The following is a 17,130-nucleotide window of genomic DNA, read 5'->3' as shown; positions in this document are numbered from 1 at the left end:
TGATGAAAAATATGAATAAATTAAAAGCCCATTTACCCTGTGTATTAACAATATTAGACATGTTATTAAAAAGGTACCAGAAGATGGGATTACACAATAGGCTGTTGGTGGTCACCATGAGCCATTAGCGTCACATTTACAGATTACAGTCTTGTCTGAAAACTAGGCCATTACAGCATTTGAAGAACACATCATGTAGATATGAACATGTAACTGTTATCCAAGAATTATGTAGGCCACAGCATGAGAATCCCCTCTGATATCAAAATGATGACGCAGAGGGCCAAGGCCTGTGTGTGCATCATAACGACATGCATCAGCAACATCCATACTCAACTGATTTGAATAGTAAAACCCTCTCTGTTATCCGACTAGGATAACAGAAATGTAAATACAAAAGAGATGAGGGCGCTGTCATGACACAATGTCTTTAAGAAATATAGTAGACCACCATACAAATGCATACATAAATATTCTTCACTTTATCAAAGGCTGTTCATGTGCATTTGGTCAAATACACAGCAAAAATACAATGCTATCAATGCTGTATATATATACATATATATATATATATATATATATATATATATATATATATATATATATATATACACACACACACACACACTCACACATACACACATATATACAAATAATGACAACATGATATTGGGTCTTGACCTTCAGTTGAACTCAGCAGCGCTGGTAAGGATCGCCATTAGGATGATAATTATTAACCTAGTGAAAGCATTGTAGTATTATTGTCTCATCTTCCAAAGGCACATTTCCAGTATTTTCTCATTTGGCCAAAACTGTTGCCATGTTGTACCTCATTCATGAACAGTAGGGTGGAGACTAATGGCACTTGACATTGAAGTGATACATCGTCGATTATCCTCATTGGCTGACTATTTTACTGTAGGTCTGCTGTATGCTGTAAAGGTAGTGGTACTCCATACACTTCTCTGGCTCTGCATTGATTCTTCCCCTGCATCATTTGGAGGATTGGCTTTTTAGTCTGAATGAGGAAAGCTATTGGAAAGCTGTGAAAAAGGAAAACGACATCCATTCTACTTTGAAACATGACACCCACAACCAGAACAAGGAAATATACTTGTAATTAACTAAATATGACTGGTTTATTTTCTGAATGAGCTCATAATTGCTCACTTTAATCCCTCATCATCAAAATAGGCTAAAAGTTGTTTTTCCTTTCTTTTCTGAACAACTGTTAAATTGTAGGCTGTGGAATAGACTGTGAAAGAAAGGCGAAGTCACAGCCTTCCTCGACGGGGAGGAGGATTACAGGAAAGCCTCTGAGCCACAATTTATCTCACACCGTCCTGCCTCCGGGCGCACTCCGGTCTCTGCTGCGCGCTTCGCGGTTCAGAAGATGGCAAATAAAATAAACGGAAGGATGAGCACCATCAGTACTTCGATCGCTGATTCCACCGATACAACAGTAAGTGACTTGATTGAAGCTGGGTTCAGTAATACCAAATCCAATGAGCCAGAGTCTAAAACGTGCATGTCCTCTTCTGTGCGCAATTTTGGAAACACCGGCGCACTGATACATGTTCTAAATTCAAGCGGCGACGGAGCAGTTTTCAAAGACTGTAACATACTTGACGGTTCACTTGCTGCAAAACATTTTTATGACCGCAGCAGTGAATATCTGAAGTGTGACAGTGTGCCGTGGGACGAATTTGTAAGTGTTCAGAGGACGAATGTGGCTTCATCCGAAAGTTTGCCAGGCGCAAGTTTAAGCCTCTCCTCGACAACCGGAGCGTGTAAGTTCATCAAGGATGAAAAGGAGCCTTCTGTGATTATGGACACCCCTTGTCCCAACTTTGATCCATCATCGGAGATACCTGCTCTTGACACCTGCTGCGACACCGACAGGAAGCAGCAGCTGGGGCTTAGTGACGGGGAGTCGGCAAGCTTCACGCCGGCCGCGACAGGTACTCGACCAGGGCTGGAGGGATCTCCAAACTTTCTGATCGACCTGAACCAGTCAGAGCAGCTACCGGCGCTGAGCCAGGTGAGGGCTGACTCCAGGTGCAACTTTGATACCAACAGGCACACAACCCCGCAACTGACGATGTACAAGAACGAGGTCGCCCGTTGGCAGATTCAGACGTCTCCGGCTGAGCCTCAGTACTGGTGCCAGTCCGCAGGAGTGTCCGAGGACCCGTTCATACACAGCGGCTATGATGGGATCCAGAACCAGGCTCTGTCTCAGAGGAACCCATCACCTTTCTCCGCATTCCCGGGGTAATTAGTTAATTACTATCGACGTTCACCTTAAAGTCTGTGAAGATGGAAATGTTAAATTCTATCAGACCTTTTTTAATCAAAACTGAGTCACCCATGAACTTTGAATAGGCTATATACATATGTTATGTGCTTATGTGACACACACGACAGCCAGATCACAGGCCTACAAAAACTGACCAACTGATCAGATAATGACAAGTGTTAGGACAAATGATTTGCCACTGTAGAAAAGATAGCCAGTCAGGATATTTCTGAGCATGAGAAAGTGAAAAAAAACAAACTTCCGTCTCATAAGGAGTCACATCTTTAGTGATCTGTCTCTCATGGAAGCGTTATGAAAGTGTATTTGTATTGGAAACGATGAGTGTGGGAACATCTTATTTCATTTGGCCTGGTTTTGTCACTTTGGGCTAAAAAATAATGTTTTAATAACCATCTTTTTCGCTACATTAATATAAACCCGGAGTCCTTCAGTCTTATCTTACCTTGAGCACACAGAAAGATGCCCCTTAAATAAACTTTAAATTCACTCAAGGGTTAAACAAGCCAATCGTTAATGTAAGAGCAGACTGCTTTGTTAAAGCAACATTTAGTTATTGCCTTTGATGAATAAGGTTCAAACTCATGTGCATTTCATATGCTGTATTTCACTGTCATGTGAAAGGTTTTAAAATCAGGGTATTCTGCTTTAAGACCAAATCTACCTGTCTGCATTTTTTTTGTATGAATTTAGCTTCATAGATGAGTTCATCAGTGTTTGTTTTTTCTTTGTTCAGTATGCCACCTCAGAGAATGTGTGTGATCTGTGGTGATGAGGCATCTGGTTGCCACTATGGAGTCTTAACCTGCGGAAGCTGTAAAGTCTTTTTTAAAAGAGCAGTTGAAGGTGAGCAAAGACAACATTTTACCTTTCACTTTATTTAATTTCAAGCATACGTTTTAGGTTTTCTTGTCTTTTGTTTTTCATACTTGCTTTTAGTCAAATATTATCCAAGCCACATAAATACTGTATTGGGGCTGTTATGAAAAGGAAAACCTACAGCTGACAGTTTAACTGCTTTATTTCAGATTTTATTCTATTTCAAGATGCCTTTTAACATCTTCTCAGTGACAGCTGATCAAACATGCATGACTGTTTTTTTTATCCCTCCCCCTTTGTTTTTCATCTCCTTACTCTGATCTACACTGCAACAGTCTCTTGTTCTGTTGGTGCAAGTGTAGTTTCATGCCTCTGTTGTTACTATATTCCATAATACATGCTGGATAATGTCTAACACCTGCAAATTAAACTTTGCCTCCTGTGCTAACTTATTTTTTCTGTTGATCAGTGGGCATTGTTCCCAACAAATAAACTAAAAGAAAAATTTAAGAAAAAGCACCAAAGTAGGGGCTACAGGCTGTAACCAAATACGAATATGTAATAACAGCTATCTCAGGTCTACAGTAAATGCTGTGGTACATTGAAGGGGAGTTACCACATCAAATTGAACCAAATTTGACCTTCTATGGTAGTTGTTAAAGGTCATTAGCAACAGTATCACATTGACTAGTGTTCAGCATGTTCTTCATCTTGGACTTGTTTTTCTTGTTATCTTGCAACACGAGATATATAAGAGCCACTGTGTCTCACCATGGCCGTGTCACTCTGTCCTCACAGCCTTGCCACTATCTAATTTTCTTCTTTAGATCTCTCCTCAGAACGCTGTCTCAGTGTGGATGGAGTAGCCATGTGAATAGTCAAGAGCCCTTCAAGACTGTTTTCTCCTCATTATGTGCCTCTCCTCCTCCCTACATATTTGAAAATCAAGTGCTGTTAAAATTGTGTGCATTGTCTGTACCCTTTCACTCAACAGGCCATCATAGCTATCTCTGCGCTGGGCGAAATGACTGCATTGTGGACAAAATCCGGAGGAAAAATTGCCCTGCGTGTCGCCTCCGAAAGTGCTATCAAGCAGGAATGATGCTCGGAGGTACCATTTAGTTGGATTTCTTTTTGCATGGAGCTAATGCACCCATATGGCAGAAATGAAACTGATTGGTTATATAAGTCACACACTCATTTTTCAAATGCAGGTTTAAGCAATTTTACCTCTCAAATTGTGAATTTACTTGACATACAGAAAAACACTGAAGCTCTGTGATGTATTATGGGCACAAATTGTGCTCTTTGTCATCAAATCTTACTAGGCCTTGTATTCATGACACAGGCAGGAAGCTGAAGCGTTTTGGGGCCTTGAAAGCTTTGGGTTTGGCCCCGTCCTTGATGTTCCAGTCGCACTTGGCCATGACCAGTGACAATCAGGCCTTGACCTCCATGTCTTGCATACCAGGCATCCGTGAGGTGCAACTCTCCCAACAGATCCTCAATATCCTGGAAAACATCGAACCAGAGGTTATGTACTCCGGTTATGACAACACCCAGCCCGATGTTGCCCATCTTCTGCTCAACAGTCTCAACCGGCTGTGTGAGAAACAGCTGCTGTGGATCGTGAAGTGGTCCAAGTCTCTGCCAGGTAACGGCTCTCTGCAGCTCAGGGTCACCACAGTTGTCACCATGGGGATCCACTGGCAAGCCTCGCCGAAGGTCTCAGCCTTAAACACTGACTGAGATAGAAGGCTTTGTAATGCCATGAATACTGGATATGAGAGAAGTTGAAATGTTGAAATAAAAGATTATAATTATTATTATTTTCTTTCTAAGGGTTTCGTAATCTTCACATCACTGATCAAATGACCCTCATTCAGTACTCGTGGATGAACCTGATGGTGTTCTCTCTTGGGTGGCGTTCCTTTCAGAATGTCACCAGTGAATATTTGTACTTTGCACCTGATCTGGTTCTTAGTCAGTAAGTAACCATCATCACGCAGGAAATTTGAGTTGGCTTTTGATTCACAATGATTTAAAATTAAGATATAATTCACAAGGCAATGATTTGATGATGATGAAGAGGCTCTCAATTGTTCAGAAATATCAACCATTTTATGTTTTTGTCTCTCAGGGAGCAAATGAGGAGATCTCCGATTTATGACCTCTGCCTGGCGATACAGATCATCCCTCAGGAGTTTGCAAATCTTCAAGTCACCCGCGAGGAGTTTCTCTGCATGAAAGCCATAATATTACTCAACACAGGTAAAAAACAGACGACTTCCTGAATCAGACTCAACATGGCTCACTTTAGAGTAAACTGCACTCAGCAAACAGTGTTGCAAACAGAGACGTGAAGCTTTGATGATCATCTACTGTAGAGCCGCACATTAAAGGGAGTGTTGTACAGGGTGACTGGACCTTGACAAAATTTATGTAGCAGCTGCTATCAAGTCCCAGTTTTCCACTACCTGCAAAACATTGTTTTTAATAGCAGTTACTTCTAAAACAACCATTGTTGACTGGCACTTCTGCTACATTGCCTTAGAGTTTGTTTAGCTTTTAATCATTTGTCTACATTTAAAAGTGCATAATGATAAGAGAAATTATTATTTTTTAATTCACAAGTGTCCTGTCTGCTCTCAGTGCCTCTTGAGGGACTCAAAAGTCAGGCAGTGTTTGAAGAGATGAGACAAAACTACATCCGGGAGCTGACCAAGGCCATCCACATGAGGGAAAAGGGCTTGGTTGCCAGCTCACAGCGGTTCTACCACCTCACCAAACTGATGGACGCCATGCATGATGTAGGTTCCCTTTTAGATCCGAGTACAACAGCATTAATTAATGTCTTAATTTAGCTGCTACTTTAATGAGCACCTGGACAAACGTGGATGTCTCTTTTCTGACAGATAGTGAAGAAGGTCAACCTGTTCTGTCTGAGCACCTTCATCCAGGCAGATGCCATGAAAGTGGAGTTTCCAGAGATGATGTCAGAGGTCATTGCCTCCCAGCTTCCCAAGGTTCTGGCAGGCATGGTGAGGCCCCTCTTATTCCACACCAAGTGACGATGCCAGCACAGACATCACGACTCTGCGGAGACATCTTGTGACTGGATTGTTGACCCTTTAATTACTGGATTCTTTATAGCCTTCACTCTTGTAGTCAGTCATCTATACTTTGCCAAATTGCCTCTAATGGTCCTCAGCCCTTTTACTTGTGAAATAGAATGAATATGTTCCTTAAAATCATTTTTTTCAGTACAGAACTATCTTGAATATTATAAATTCAGAGGCATTAATCAATAAAACTTCTCTGTATAATTCTGTATCCACCCTTTCCCATCCTACAACTTGTGTACAGATGGTATTTACTAGCTGATATACTGTACGGCAGTTTTTGAGAACCACAAGAGATACTGTTATTTTTGTACTGAAGCTGCAAACAAGAACCCCCCCCCCCCCCCCCCCCATTTAGTCATAGTAGAGGAGAAATGCAGGAGACACCGAAACAAGTAATTTAAGCTAATTTAATTATTTCAGAGTTAGCGGCACTTACTTCAGGGAGGAGACACTGGGAAAATAAAATATTTGTTTAAAAAAAGGCACATCTCCACTAAGGCTCCAAGAATGCCCTAAATGTGTTATTTTCATAATAGAACACACTTTTGAAAATCTGCATCCGGTTCTGCATCAAAATACACACAATGACAGACACTGATGGGATGCATGTGACAGGTTTAATTCAAGTGAGTGCAGTAGTTCATTGAAAAAAGCCCTATTTCACAATGTTCAGAAATCCTTTAAAATGTCTGGATCAGCATACAGATCTGTGAAAACAATTAATCCCTTTCTCAAATGTATCATACATCAAATTTAACTGAAATCAGTTACTATGTTTTTGAGCTGTATAGTTAACAAAAAAAAGAAATGTGACCAAAAATATAACTTCCCTGGCAGAGGTAATAAAAACGTGCAATAAACATTTTCATGTAGCTGTGGATAGGAAGGAACCTACATCATACTAGAAGACAAATATCTGTCTAATCATAGCTTTTTTGAGTGAAAAACACAAAGAGACAACTGTATTTACCCTCCAACAGTTAATTCATTTACAATACATTCTCACTATTCAGTTTGTTTTACAATTGGAGTTTCTCGCTGTGGTGAGCACAAGTCAAACTCTGTGACAAAGAATTTGGACCACAGGTCTAATAAATCACACTGTTTATTTAAAGACATGTTTGGGCACCGTCAAGACACAGCAGATGATTGCAAGGAAACAAGCTTGCCATATAAAAAAAAGGATGTCAAATGTAACATATTCAGGATATGGATATCATTTCCGTGATGTGCCCCTGCAAATTCAAACTGTAAGGGAGTATTACTCCAGCATCAATGTTCAAGGCCACCTCGCATTCTTAAAGATGTAAATGGAAAAGAACATCCTGATCTTGGCAAGTGCAAGATCTCAAATACCTTCCCAAATACATTTTTGGGCACCAGAGAAAGTCTTACTTTGGAGTGATTTTCAGTTTGTAATAACTGATGAGGGTTGTTGATTATTTTCTTTCTTTTATCTTTTTCAGATATAGTATCACTGAACTGAACTTTTTAGATAATTACTGACTTTGTACTTTGCAAATGTTGTGACAGTAATAAAAAATTAAATATTAAATGGCATCTTTAATATAATATAATCTGATACATGTCTAGTTGTCATTACTAGTACACCAGTGTACCAGTGAGTACAGTACCACAACAGGCGTTAAAGCTAAAGGCCCCACCTCATGAACATAGCATTCATGACATTATAAAAAAACACATTTTTACATACAGCATATATTTGATGTGATAATTTATACTAATGACCAGTTACAAGAAGTAAATATTTTTGATTAGCAACTACAGAAGAACTCATGAGCATTAATGTACAGTACAGTACCGTGTAGCTAACCAGAAAGTGCACTGCAACAGTGAGCAGGTTCAGCGGATGAACAATGATCACAGGCCATAAACATGAAAGTTAAGGTGCAAACCCATTACGGTTTTTCTAGTAGATTCTAATAGATTAGATTATTATCCTTATTTTTTATCACAGTTTGTTCAATTACAGTTAACACATAAATGTTTATGAATCTACAGGTTTCCATTAACAACTTGATGAAAGTATTATGTTGATATAATGGGAAGTTCAAAGATAATATATTTCTGAGAATAAATCTTGTGAAATGGGATGTGATTGTTTTGTGATTCTGTAGGCTAATACTGGGACAAAAAACATCAGTGCAGTCAATAGGTAATATATTTACATCTAACAATAATGTCACACCAAAATCTTCTTAATTTCTGAATCTCTGCAGATTCCCCAAACATATCACAATGAAGTCATGACAGAAAGGGAGGTACATTTTTGGACTTTGAACTTCTAGCACTGTTAAAGTAATTGCTGTCCTGCTTGATATCTGCTAAGACTGCATATAAAATGCAGAAATGTTAGTTACCAGCAATAATAGGAACTCCTTACAACAATCAACCACATTGTGCCTTATTTTCTTTCCCATGGATACCATGAAAAAGATGCAATGTTTACCATCTTGTTAGAAGAAGATGACATAATTCTCAGGGATTAAACCAGTTTTTCCCTCATATGTTGCTTGGAGCCAGCCTGGTTCAACAGAGGGGTAGACTACAGGACAAAAGAGAGAAAAAAATACTTAAGTTGAAAGAGAAGAGAGAAACAGACTCTTGATCTAGTGTAACCTGATTAGAATCACTGAGCCTGTATTTGGTTACATGATTTCCCAGGATTAGTGAATAGCAGCAAAAGAAAAAATGCTGTTAGGCAGACAAATAAACATAGCAGACTCTGGGTGAGACAGCTCTTTAAATTCAGTCCCTATGGAGTATTTTGAAAGGCTTGGATCACACACATACAGTATAAGGTTAATCATTGCCGAGATGCACCAAAGTTAGCAGGAGCAGCTTTAAAAAATAGCAGCTAAAGCAATCTAGATAAACTGGATAAGGATGAAGAAAAAAATGGCCTGTTAATGTAGAGAGCAATAAAAGTACTCTGCCTGCTGGTAAGTGGTAGGGAGAGTTTGTTGACGTTTTTGCGTTTGGCTGCTGGCTCTGCTGTGTTAACAGGGAACAGGCACCGGTGCCTTCCATCACTAGGTTACAGTGACCTGCCTGCACTGGTTGTGGGCCAAGTCATCTCTTCTTGGAAAAGGCGAGAGGCAATAAAAACATCCAATGCATATGGGGGTGTCAGGCTAAGAGCAAAAATGATTTCATGTGTCCACATAACACTGGGAATTAGCTGAGTCCTTGCTGTGTGCTGCCAGTACACAACAGACTGTCTGTGGTAAATGTCCAATCAGCCTATGCAAGGAGGCATGTGTGCTGTTGTGAGCACTTCTGCAGCAAAGTAACTGTCAGCTGAAGCATATAATGTTTGCCTTGTGTTGGCTCTGCTCACCGTTTGAAAAGTGCGCCCCCTGGGGGAAGCTGAGCTCGTGGCTGTGCTCTGCCTCACAGGAATACATCGCCTTGGCATCTCTATAAAGACAACAGAAACAGGCAATGTCATGACAGATTTGAGGAGATGAGAGTGGGATTAATTAGGTAAAACTGTTGTAGATGGTGTCATGTTTTTACAGCACCTTCCGACTGGAACAGACTGTGAGGAAGAGGCATTTTCAAAAAGCAGTGCTCTGGCAGCGACCCTGAAACAATATGAACATTATAGTTCACTCCACTTGATGTATCAAGGATAAAGTAAACAGCTGAAAAACAAATTGTTTGGTAAATGTCATCCAAAGAAAAATATGTCCTGTGATCAGATGAGTAATTATGACACTATACTATTTTGACATATCATTGTCTATAAAATCAACAGTGCTGCCTCAGAGACAAATTCAAGCCTAAAGCTAAACCAAAACAAGTCCACTTTCTCTCGGCCCTGCCAGCGTTTCTCATTGTTTAGAACGGGGTGAAAGGCGTAACGACACAATACGGGAGGTTTCCTTCCTCCGGGCGGAGTCAGCTTCAGCACTGTGCTGAATTGAGTTAAACCATATAACAAGGCTGCACTTGACCCTGTGTGCAACAACCTCAGAGTCAAGGGGACAACAGAGTCTAGGGCAAGCTGGGTGGGTGCTATACAAGGACACTACTTGAGAGACCGTGTGACTGGCTTCTCAGACATGACAAGTCAAACAATCTATTTGTCCCAAGAGAACGAGTGCAGACTGCTGCTGGGTCACATCAACCCCAGAGCAGGCAGAGCGTAATTAAAGCCAGCTCTCCCACCAGAGAGGAAAAGACATAAATCTCCTAACACATACTCATCTGATCGCAACAGACGAAGGAGGAGGCTGACGACTCAGAGGGGAGAGACAGAGAGAGGGAGGAAGACAGCAAGAAATGTTGCTGAACTATTGTCCTCAAGCCTTATTGACTTGTAGTTATTTTGTGGGGGCACATGAAACTGCACGCATACACATTGTCCTCCTGTATGTAAATATGCAAAACACTATCCGAGGTATTCAGTGGACAAAAATATTTTCATTATTATATAATCTGTCTGTTGCTGTTTTTGAATAATCGATGAATCAACTTGTCAATAAAATGTCATTAAATAGTGAAAAAGACCCTTTACATTTCCCCAGAGCCCAGGTAACGGCTCTAAATCACTTGTTCCCTCAGACAAACCCAAAGCCAAAGATTTAAGATTTAACGATATAAACAAACCAGCAAATCTTCACATTTGAGAGCTTGGAACAGATAAATACTATTAATGAATTATTGGCACTGCATTTTATGTGAGTTACAATGACTGAAATGGCATTACACTGCAGTTGATATCATCATTAAGTATTTGAAGTGGTAGGTTATAATGAGCAAAATGATTAGCTTTTTAAAACCCATTACACTGAGCCAGGTCTTTGGTAGCCGTTGCTGACTGAGGTGTCCATCCTGCGGCGGATCACTTGTTTTGGAGGAAGGTCTGGGTGCTCTTTGGGCTCCAGTGTTGACAGACTTTGGACAGATCCAGAGCAGCTCCTGCGGCCTTGAAAGAGACATACAAATAATAACTCCTGTCTCCTTGTAAATGACACACAGACAATTTAGATACTAAAACAGCTCACACACCGCACCAAGTGACTCATGGAATGAGCTATGTAACTTTTAACACTGCTTTTAACACTGCTGTATTATGCTTAAGTCAAGCTGGTGCTGTCAGTCTTTCAAAGTATGAAGTCCTGAAGGAATAAGTTATGACAATAAACTATCCAGTTTATGTATTCTGTCCTGAAAGAAGCCACTTTCATCAGTTTTCTTTATACTTCATTACTACAAGGGAAACAAAATCAATGAACCAATGACAGGCGAGCTTATTACGAGCGAGCATTACTGGATGATTATCCTACCTTCAGATATATGCAGTGATTTCAGAGAGGGAGCAGCTGAGCGGTTTAGCAGTGCTGGCCTGAGGTCAGTGCGGCAGTGGGGGGCTTTTTTGGGGGCAGGAGACAGCCTGGGTGCGGTGCTGACTGAGGATAGGCTGAGAGCATCCTCTGACTCTCCATCTGTACGCCCTGCGTCCTCCCTGGAGCTGGACTCCGGGCTGCTGACACATACAGCACTCCTGGGGCCATTTGAGAGCTGTGATGGTGTTCGGCGGAGGTCCAGGAGCAACTTGTCTTTGACCTGAGCAGAGGAAGCTGTTTTGGAAGAGCTATTCTGCTCAGAGGAGTGGGAGGACAAAGACTCCATGCTGCCCATGGGGGTGCTGCTTGGACTGCTGCTGAAAGTGTCACCTATGCAGGGACCAGAGAAGAGGCATACAAGGCCCTCATTAAAACCTGCTGAGTACGGAAGTGATTGTAGTTACTTTATGGCTTAAAGAAAATTCTCTTGAGAGATAATAATCAATTTGGAATCTATACTAGCTTTTCATTGACATTCGGAAATGTGGTGAGACAGTGTGTGCTGATGTCTGATATTAAAGGCCTCCAACGGGTTTGGGGGAAATTGTGGTCTGATGACCTGTGGTGGTAACTACTGCTTTGGTACTCACTTTCTGCATCTGCCAGGCACAGTGTTGGGGTATAAAGGCTGCGTGGCTTCCTGGGCCCAGTGGACAGACAGATGGCCCTGCTCCTGCGAGAGCCAGGCCGGCTCTGGGGTTGGGGCAGAGGCACATTGGGGTCTGGAGGCTGGTGAAAGACCTGGAGGTCCAGAGAGGAGCACTGATTACTCAACACTACTACACAATCTGTGTTTTCCCAACCAATACAGACTGATATTTAAATTGGGTTTGGGTTTGTTACAAATATTTTGAGACTCTCGTTTTGTCAACCATCAGAGATTTAGACATTTTATACTGAGGTAGCTGTCTGCTGCAAGGTATAATACAACCAGAGGTATCTACATTCAAACTGGTACATTTGATCTATAAACAGTTTCTAAATTGAATTTCAGTACAATGCAATATGAAATTAATACATTACATATATCATCTGTTCTTGGAACTTTGCAACAAAATACCTTTAAAGTAAGAATTAAATGTACAAGGTTAAATGATGCAGGTACAATTACAGGCATACTGTATGTCCAAAGCCAAATAATGACTCGCCTTGATGAAGTTCTCAATAAGTATTTCCACCACAATGTTCTGGAACTTGATGTTCATCATGGCGGCCACAGTTTCCTCTTGTGACCGCATCAGGGTGGGCCCAAAGATGACACCGAGGTTGGACACCGTCATCAGGTTGAACTGGCTTTGTGTGGAGACTCTGCAGGTAGAGGACATAGGCGTTACACACATGTAAGATGCTGTTCTCTGCCGGTACACCCATAATGCAAACTCTTAAACATGTAGTGACAGTTTTGTTCTGTACCAGATACTGACTGTTTGAGAGACACCTACAAATGCACTGAGGTGTCCCCAAACTGACAATTTAATTAGTCTCAACAATTTTTATCTCCTCTCAGAGGGCTGTTCTTCTTTTAGGGCTGCAGTGTAACTGATTCATTAACAGGAACACGTACGTGACGAGGTGTTTTATTAGTATCTCCAGCATTTCCTTGTTCTTCTCGGGTAGTTTATGAACCAAAGCATGGACAGCACACACCCTGTAGTTCTGGTCATCTGACTCTAAGGAAGGCAGATTGATATAAAATGATCAAGAGGCTCATTTATAATGTAAATATTTGAAATTTGTAATAGGAGAAGTATTACAGTGACTGTGATCAGAGTATTCTACTGTAATTACTTTATTGACAGGGTAATGTCCAACCAATATGAATGCAGTTATACATCAACTTTTAAAATTAGATTTGATCAAATTGAACTTGAATTCCTTGTACAAGAAATAATAAACTTCAAATGATGGTGAAAAAACCAAAACACATCAAATTCAGTTCTTCAAATTTCAATTCAACTTGACACATTATATCCAGAGGTGTGGAAAAAGCAAATGAGAACAGATTAAACCAATTTAACTTCTCAATTTGACATGACATGAGAGCTATGGGATTTACACAGCATGTAAGCATTTTCTGATTTTCAGATGGAATCTGTTTAATTGGTTCAATCTTTGCTCATTTGATTTTCCCACAGTCAGGGCCTGGATGTGGTGCCCACAAAGCTATCTCATTTTAAATGAATAACTTTGAAATGCCGTTCAGTTCAAATTCAATTAAAAGTTAAGTCAAAAGGTTAGCTACAACTTCACGATATGTTAGACAAATTCTATTTGATCAAAATAAACTTGTGCTATATCTTCTGGAACAAATACAATTTACTCATAGACTTTCTTGATTAAAAACAACATTTTCTACAGTAAACAGGTGGCTTCATTAGTGGTGTGTGTTTTCAATTTGACCATGCTCTGCCAATTTAACAACCTCTCTTTCATGTATAATAATAAAAAGAGCAGTAGGGAAAATATCTATTATATTATAGGTGTTAGTAACTTTTCATAACTTACTGACAGCCATGATAAAATCTTTGTGGAGCTTGAAAGTCATGAGAGGCTCAGAGAGACACCTGGTGAATAAAGAGAACAGTTGCCATTTATTTCCTGAGTGACATGGGTTTTTCTGAATGCAGCCACCTTCCTTTGTAAGTCTTGGCAGTGCTGAATGCATGACTAACACCAGGGAGGTTTCATAGAGGCATTATGGAGGTAATGATGATTCCTGACAGCTAAGGACAGCTGGTGGGGCGAGCTGACCTGAGGTAATTCTTCAGACCGCTCGTAATAGTTTTGTTGTCCCACGTCTCTGGATCCAGGTCCATATCCACAGGTGCCTTGGATGCTATTGGAAACACATTGTATTTTATACCACAACGAGTAAGCTGTAAACTGTCGGAAGAAACCAATACCAGCTGACATGACAGGCTGCTTAAATGAGCATTCCAAACACTGATTGTCTTCTTGTGTAGAGAAATAAATACAAGTGCACAAAAGTACACGTGTCTCACAGAGACGTAGGTCAAGCTTTAGAGAGAATTTAATAAACCATTCAGACATTTCCTGTTCAAATGTGTGAAATGTATACAAACAGGATTACCTTGGGTCATCTAATAAGGTAATGACAACATAATATGAGGCCAGATGGCTGTTACACTGACACACCACAAGGAGGACCTCTTTCCTCACTCTGCAGGGTCCCATTTTGTTTGCTAAAGCTCTAGATCCAACTTGAGATGTGAGCTGTTTATACATTACAGCTTTTAAAAGCTATAAAAAGGGAAAATGGTCATTCAGACATTTGGAAATTACAGAATTATCTATTTATGTTTGCTACATGGCATGTGAGAATGCCATTAAATACTGTATACACAGAAAATACTGTGGACAGAAAAAAACATACAAGTATTCATTTGTTTCTTAATTTAAGGATACTTACAAAAAGCTGCAGTCATCAGTTTCTGTACTTTGGAGTTGACCCCTCCAATTCTGTACAGTCCCATTGTATTTATGCCTGTGTGGCAATAAAAAAGAAAATTAAAGAATAGGAACAAGGAACAAAGATTTTCTGTTCAGTTGAGACTCATGCCAATGCATTGTGTTGTCATGTCCACTAACGCATGAAGCACATCGTTATTCGTAATCACAGCCAGGCGGCACTCAAGTCATTAAAGCAGAGGAATTTAAAAGTCTCACCTCTCATCTCCACCAGGTCAATGCATTGCCTTACAAAGTTAAAGCCCGCCTCATTAAGAAATGCTGTAATACAACATGACAATAGGGTTGACACGTCAATTACCGTCTGGGTTAACCACGCATCATGCAGGAACAATAAGCTCTCCCCTATGCTTGTGCTCCGATTAATAAGATACAACTCCTGTGCTGGAAGGCTCCGCTATGTCAGCTGAGTGGGTGTATGTCAAGTGATTGTGTTAATGAACAGAGATAGCTATAGGTAACAAAGAATGTATTTGATATGTGTGTGTTGCGTGGATTTTATCTGTATGTATCTATATGAATGTATGTATTTTAAGGATGGAAGGGGTTTGGAAAGACAACAAAAACACACTTACTTTCTTCCTTTTTGCTTAGTATGGCTGGCAGGTTGTATATCTAGAAAAAGTTCACAAAAATCATTATTAAGTTTAGGAACCCTTTGATTAAAATTGAACAAAATCCCAAAGTCACACAGTTTTTCCCAGAGTTTCTATGCTTTAAGAGGACTGTCCTATTATTAGCAGTGGATGGTGAGGTCATGGTTTCTTAAAAAGACTTAACCTGAAACCACCAGAAGAGGGTGCCAGTGACAAATAATTCAGTTTTGGTATTGTTTTCTTGTCAAACAAACAAATAAAAATCATCCTGGCCAAACAGCAGCCAGCACAAAATGAATATTTCAAAGACAAACAGGCAGCGTTCCTCACCGGCTCCTTGCCATCCATGGCCTCCAGCCACAATCTTCTGTTGGACTCTGACAGAGCCTGCAGTGTCATAACGCCATGCCTGGAAAGATTTCAGAGAAAAGCTGGTCCCATTCTGATCTCATTGCCTTGGGGCCCCAGGACAGACCATGTTTACACTGGCGGAGACCACTATAAAAGGACTAGTGTGACTAAAATAGCTCATGTGCAAATGCTTGACTTTAAACTGTGCCCTCGGTTGGCTCGGTGTTGCACATTCCACTCCCAATTAAATTCTACATGTGCTTGATATTAGAGTGATTCATTTTTTTTGCACCCAACATGCATACACCTTTATCGTCTGTGTTCTACAGCACAGCAGTTCTCGTGTCTAATGTCTCACCTCACTGTGAGTACATGTGCTTGAAACTGGTCTGAGCATCATCTGCAGTTGACACACAGCACTGCTACAGGATGTAGTAATCTAATGATAACATTACGTGATGGTACTGGCAAACAAAAACAAACCCCACCCAGTAGTGACAGTTAGTACCAGCATGGAGCCATGTCAAGTTGCATGTGTTGCAATTAACAAAAAATTACAAATCGCCAAAAAAAATGTTACCTCTGGGGCAATGCCGCCATGCAGATAGTTTTGGATTTATTTGAGCAGGTTTTGAGATATCCGTCTGTGATTAATGCCTCCACCCCAATACAGGTAGAAGGAATTTCATTTGGGATGCTCACAACATTGCAAACATTCAACAGCAACATCTCTTTCCAGAAACAGTGACCCTGTTACTCTAATCCACAGAACATCCTGTTGTCAGTTTTCTTTGGAAGTACTTTCTGCTGAAGTCCTCATGAAAACTGTTGACAGTGAGGTCTGTGGATTATCCAGAGTACCAGAGACACTCTTTCCAGAAAGACACGTTGCTGTTGACTTTCTAATATAACATTTTTCATTGGTTTGAGCACTGCAAATGAAATTCTTTTCATTGGGGTGGAGGCAGAAGCTTTGGAGATGGATATCTCAAAATCTGGACAAATAAAATAAAGCAATTTGCATGGCTGAATACCCCTTTAGTAATTAGGGTGAACCA

The 17,130-nt window shown here is 40.4% G+C and overlaps 2 protein-coding genes across 4 annotated transcripts in view; one reads left to right on the top strand and one right to left on the bottom strand.

Moving 5' to 3' along the window:
- The first annotated feature begins 1,393 nt into the window (after positions 1-1,393).
- pgr (progesterone receptor) lies at positions 1,394-6,311 on the top strand. Of its 3 annotated transcripts, none has more exons than XM_070905626.1 (9): positions 1,394-1,485; positions 1,849-2,274; positions 3,054-3,163; positions 4,131-4,247; positions 4,485-4,790; positions 4,979-5,123; positions 5,277-5,407; positions 5,789-5,946; positions 6,052-6,311. In XM_070905626.1, the coding sequence occupies exons 1-9, from the start codon at positions 1,394-1,396 to the stop codon at positions 6,205-6,207; spliced, it is 1,641 nt and encodes a 546-aa protein (XP_070761727.1). In that variant the 3' UTR covers positions 6,208-6,311. The 3 variants fall into 3 exon arrangements, with proteins under 3 accessions (XP_070761727.1, XP_070761726.1, XP_070761725.1); XM_070905625.1 differs by having other exon boundaries at positions 1,394-1,932; positions 2,047-2,274; XM_070905624.1 differs by having other exon boundaries at positions 1,394-2,274.
- A 548-nt stretch (positions 6,312-6,859) lies between these two features.
- Positions 6,860-17,130, bottom strand: part of LOC139285140 (rho GTPase-activating protein 42) — a 56,643-nt gene continuing 46,372 nt past the window's right edge. Inside the window, exons 11-24 of the mRNA XM_070905623.1 lie at positions 16,052-16,130; positions 15,701-15,740; positions 15,324-15,386; positions 15,067-15,141; positions 14,388-14,472; positions 14,142-14,200; positions 13,201-13,306; positions 12,785-12,944; positions 12,227-12,377; positions 11,577-11,966; positions 11,077-11,215; positions 9,807-9,869; positions 9,623-9,702; positions 6,860-8,827 (exon numbers count right to left, since the gene is read on the bottom strand). Coding sequence (XP_070761724.1) covers positions 8,739-8,827; positions 9,623-9,702; positions 9,807-9,869; positions 11,077-11,215; positions 11,577-11,966; positions 12,227-12,377; positions 12,785-12,944; positions 13,201-13,306; positions 14,142-14,200; positions 14,388-14,472; positions 15,067-15,141; positions 15,324-15,386; positions 15,701-15,740; positions 16,052-16,130 — 1,579 coding nt within the window. The 3' untranslated portion in view covers positions 6,860-8,738. The remainder of the gene's footprint in view (positions 8,828-9,622; positions 9,703-9,806; positions 9,870-11,076; positions 11,216-11,576; positions 11,967-12,226; positions 12,378-12,784; positions 12,945-13,200; positions 13,307-14,141; positions 14,201-14,387; positions 14,473-15,066; positions 15,142-15,323; positions 15,387-15,700; positions 15,741-16,051; positions 16,131-17,130) is intronic.

Source organism: Enoplosus armatus, chromosome 5 (assembly GCF_043641665.1).
Source record: "Enoplosus armatus isolate fEnoArm2 chromosome 5, fEnoArm2.hap1, whole genome shotgun sequence".
In the NCBI taxonomy this organism is placed as follows: domain Eukaryota; kingdom Metazoa; phylum Chordata; class Actinopteri; order Centrarchiformes; family Enoplosidae; genus Enoplosus; species Enoplosus armatus.
The sequence above is the reverse complement of the archived record's forward strand: the minus strand, read 5'-3'. Positions and strand labels throughout refer to the sequence as shown.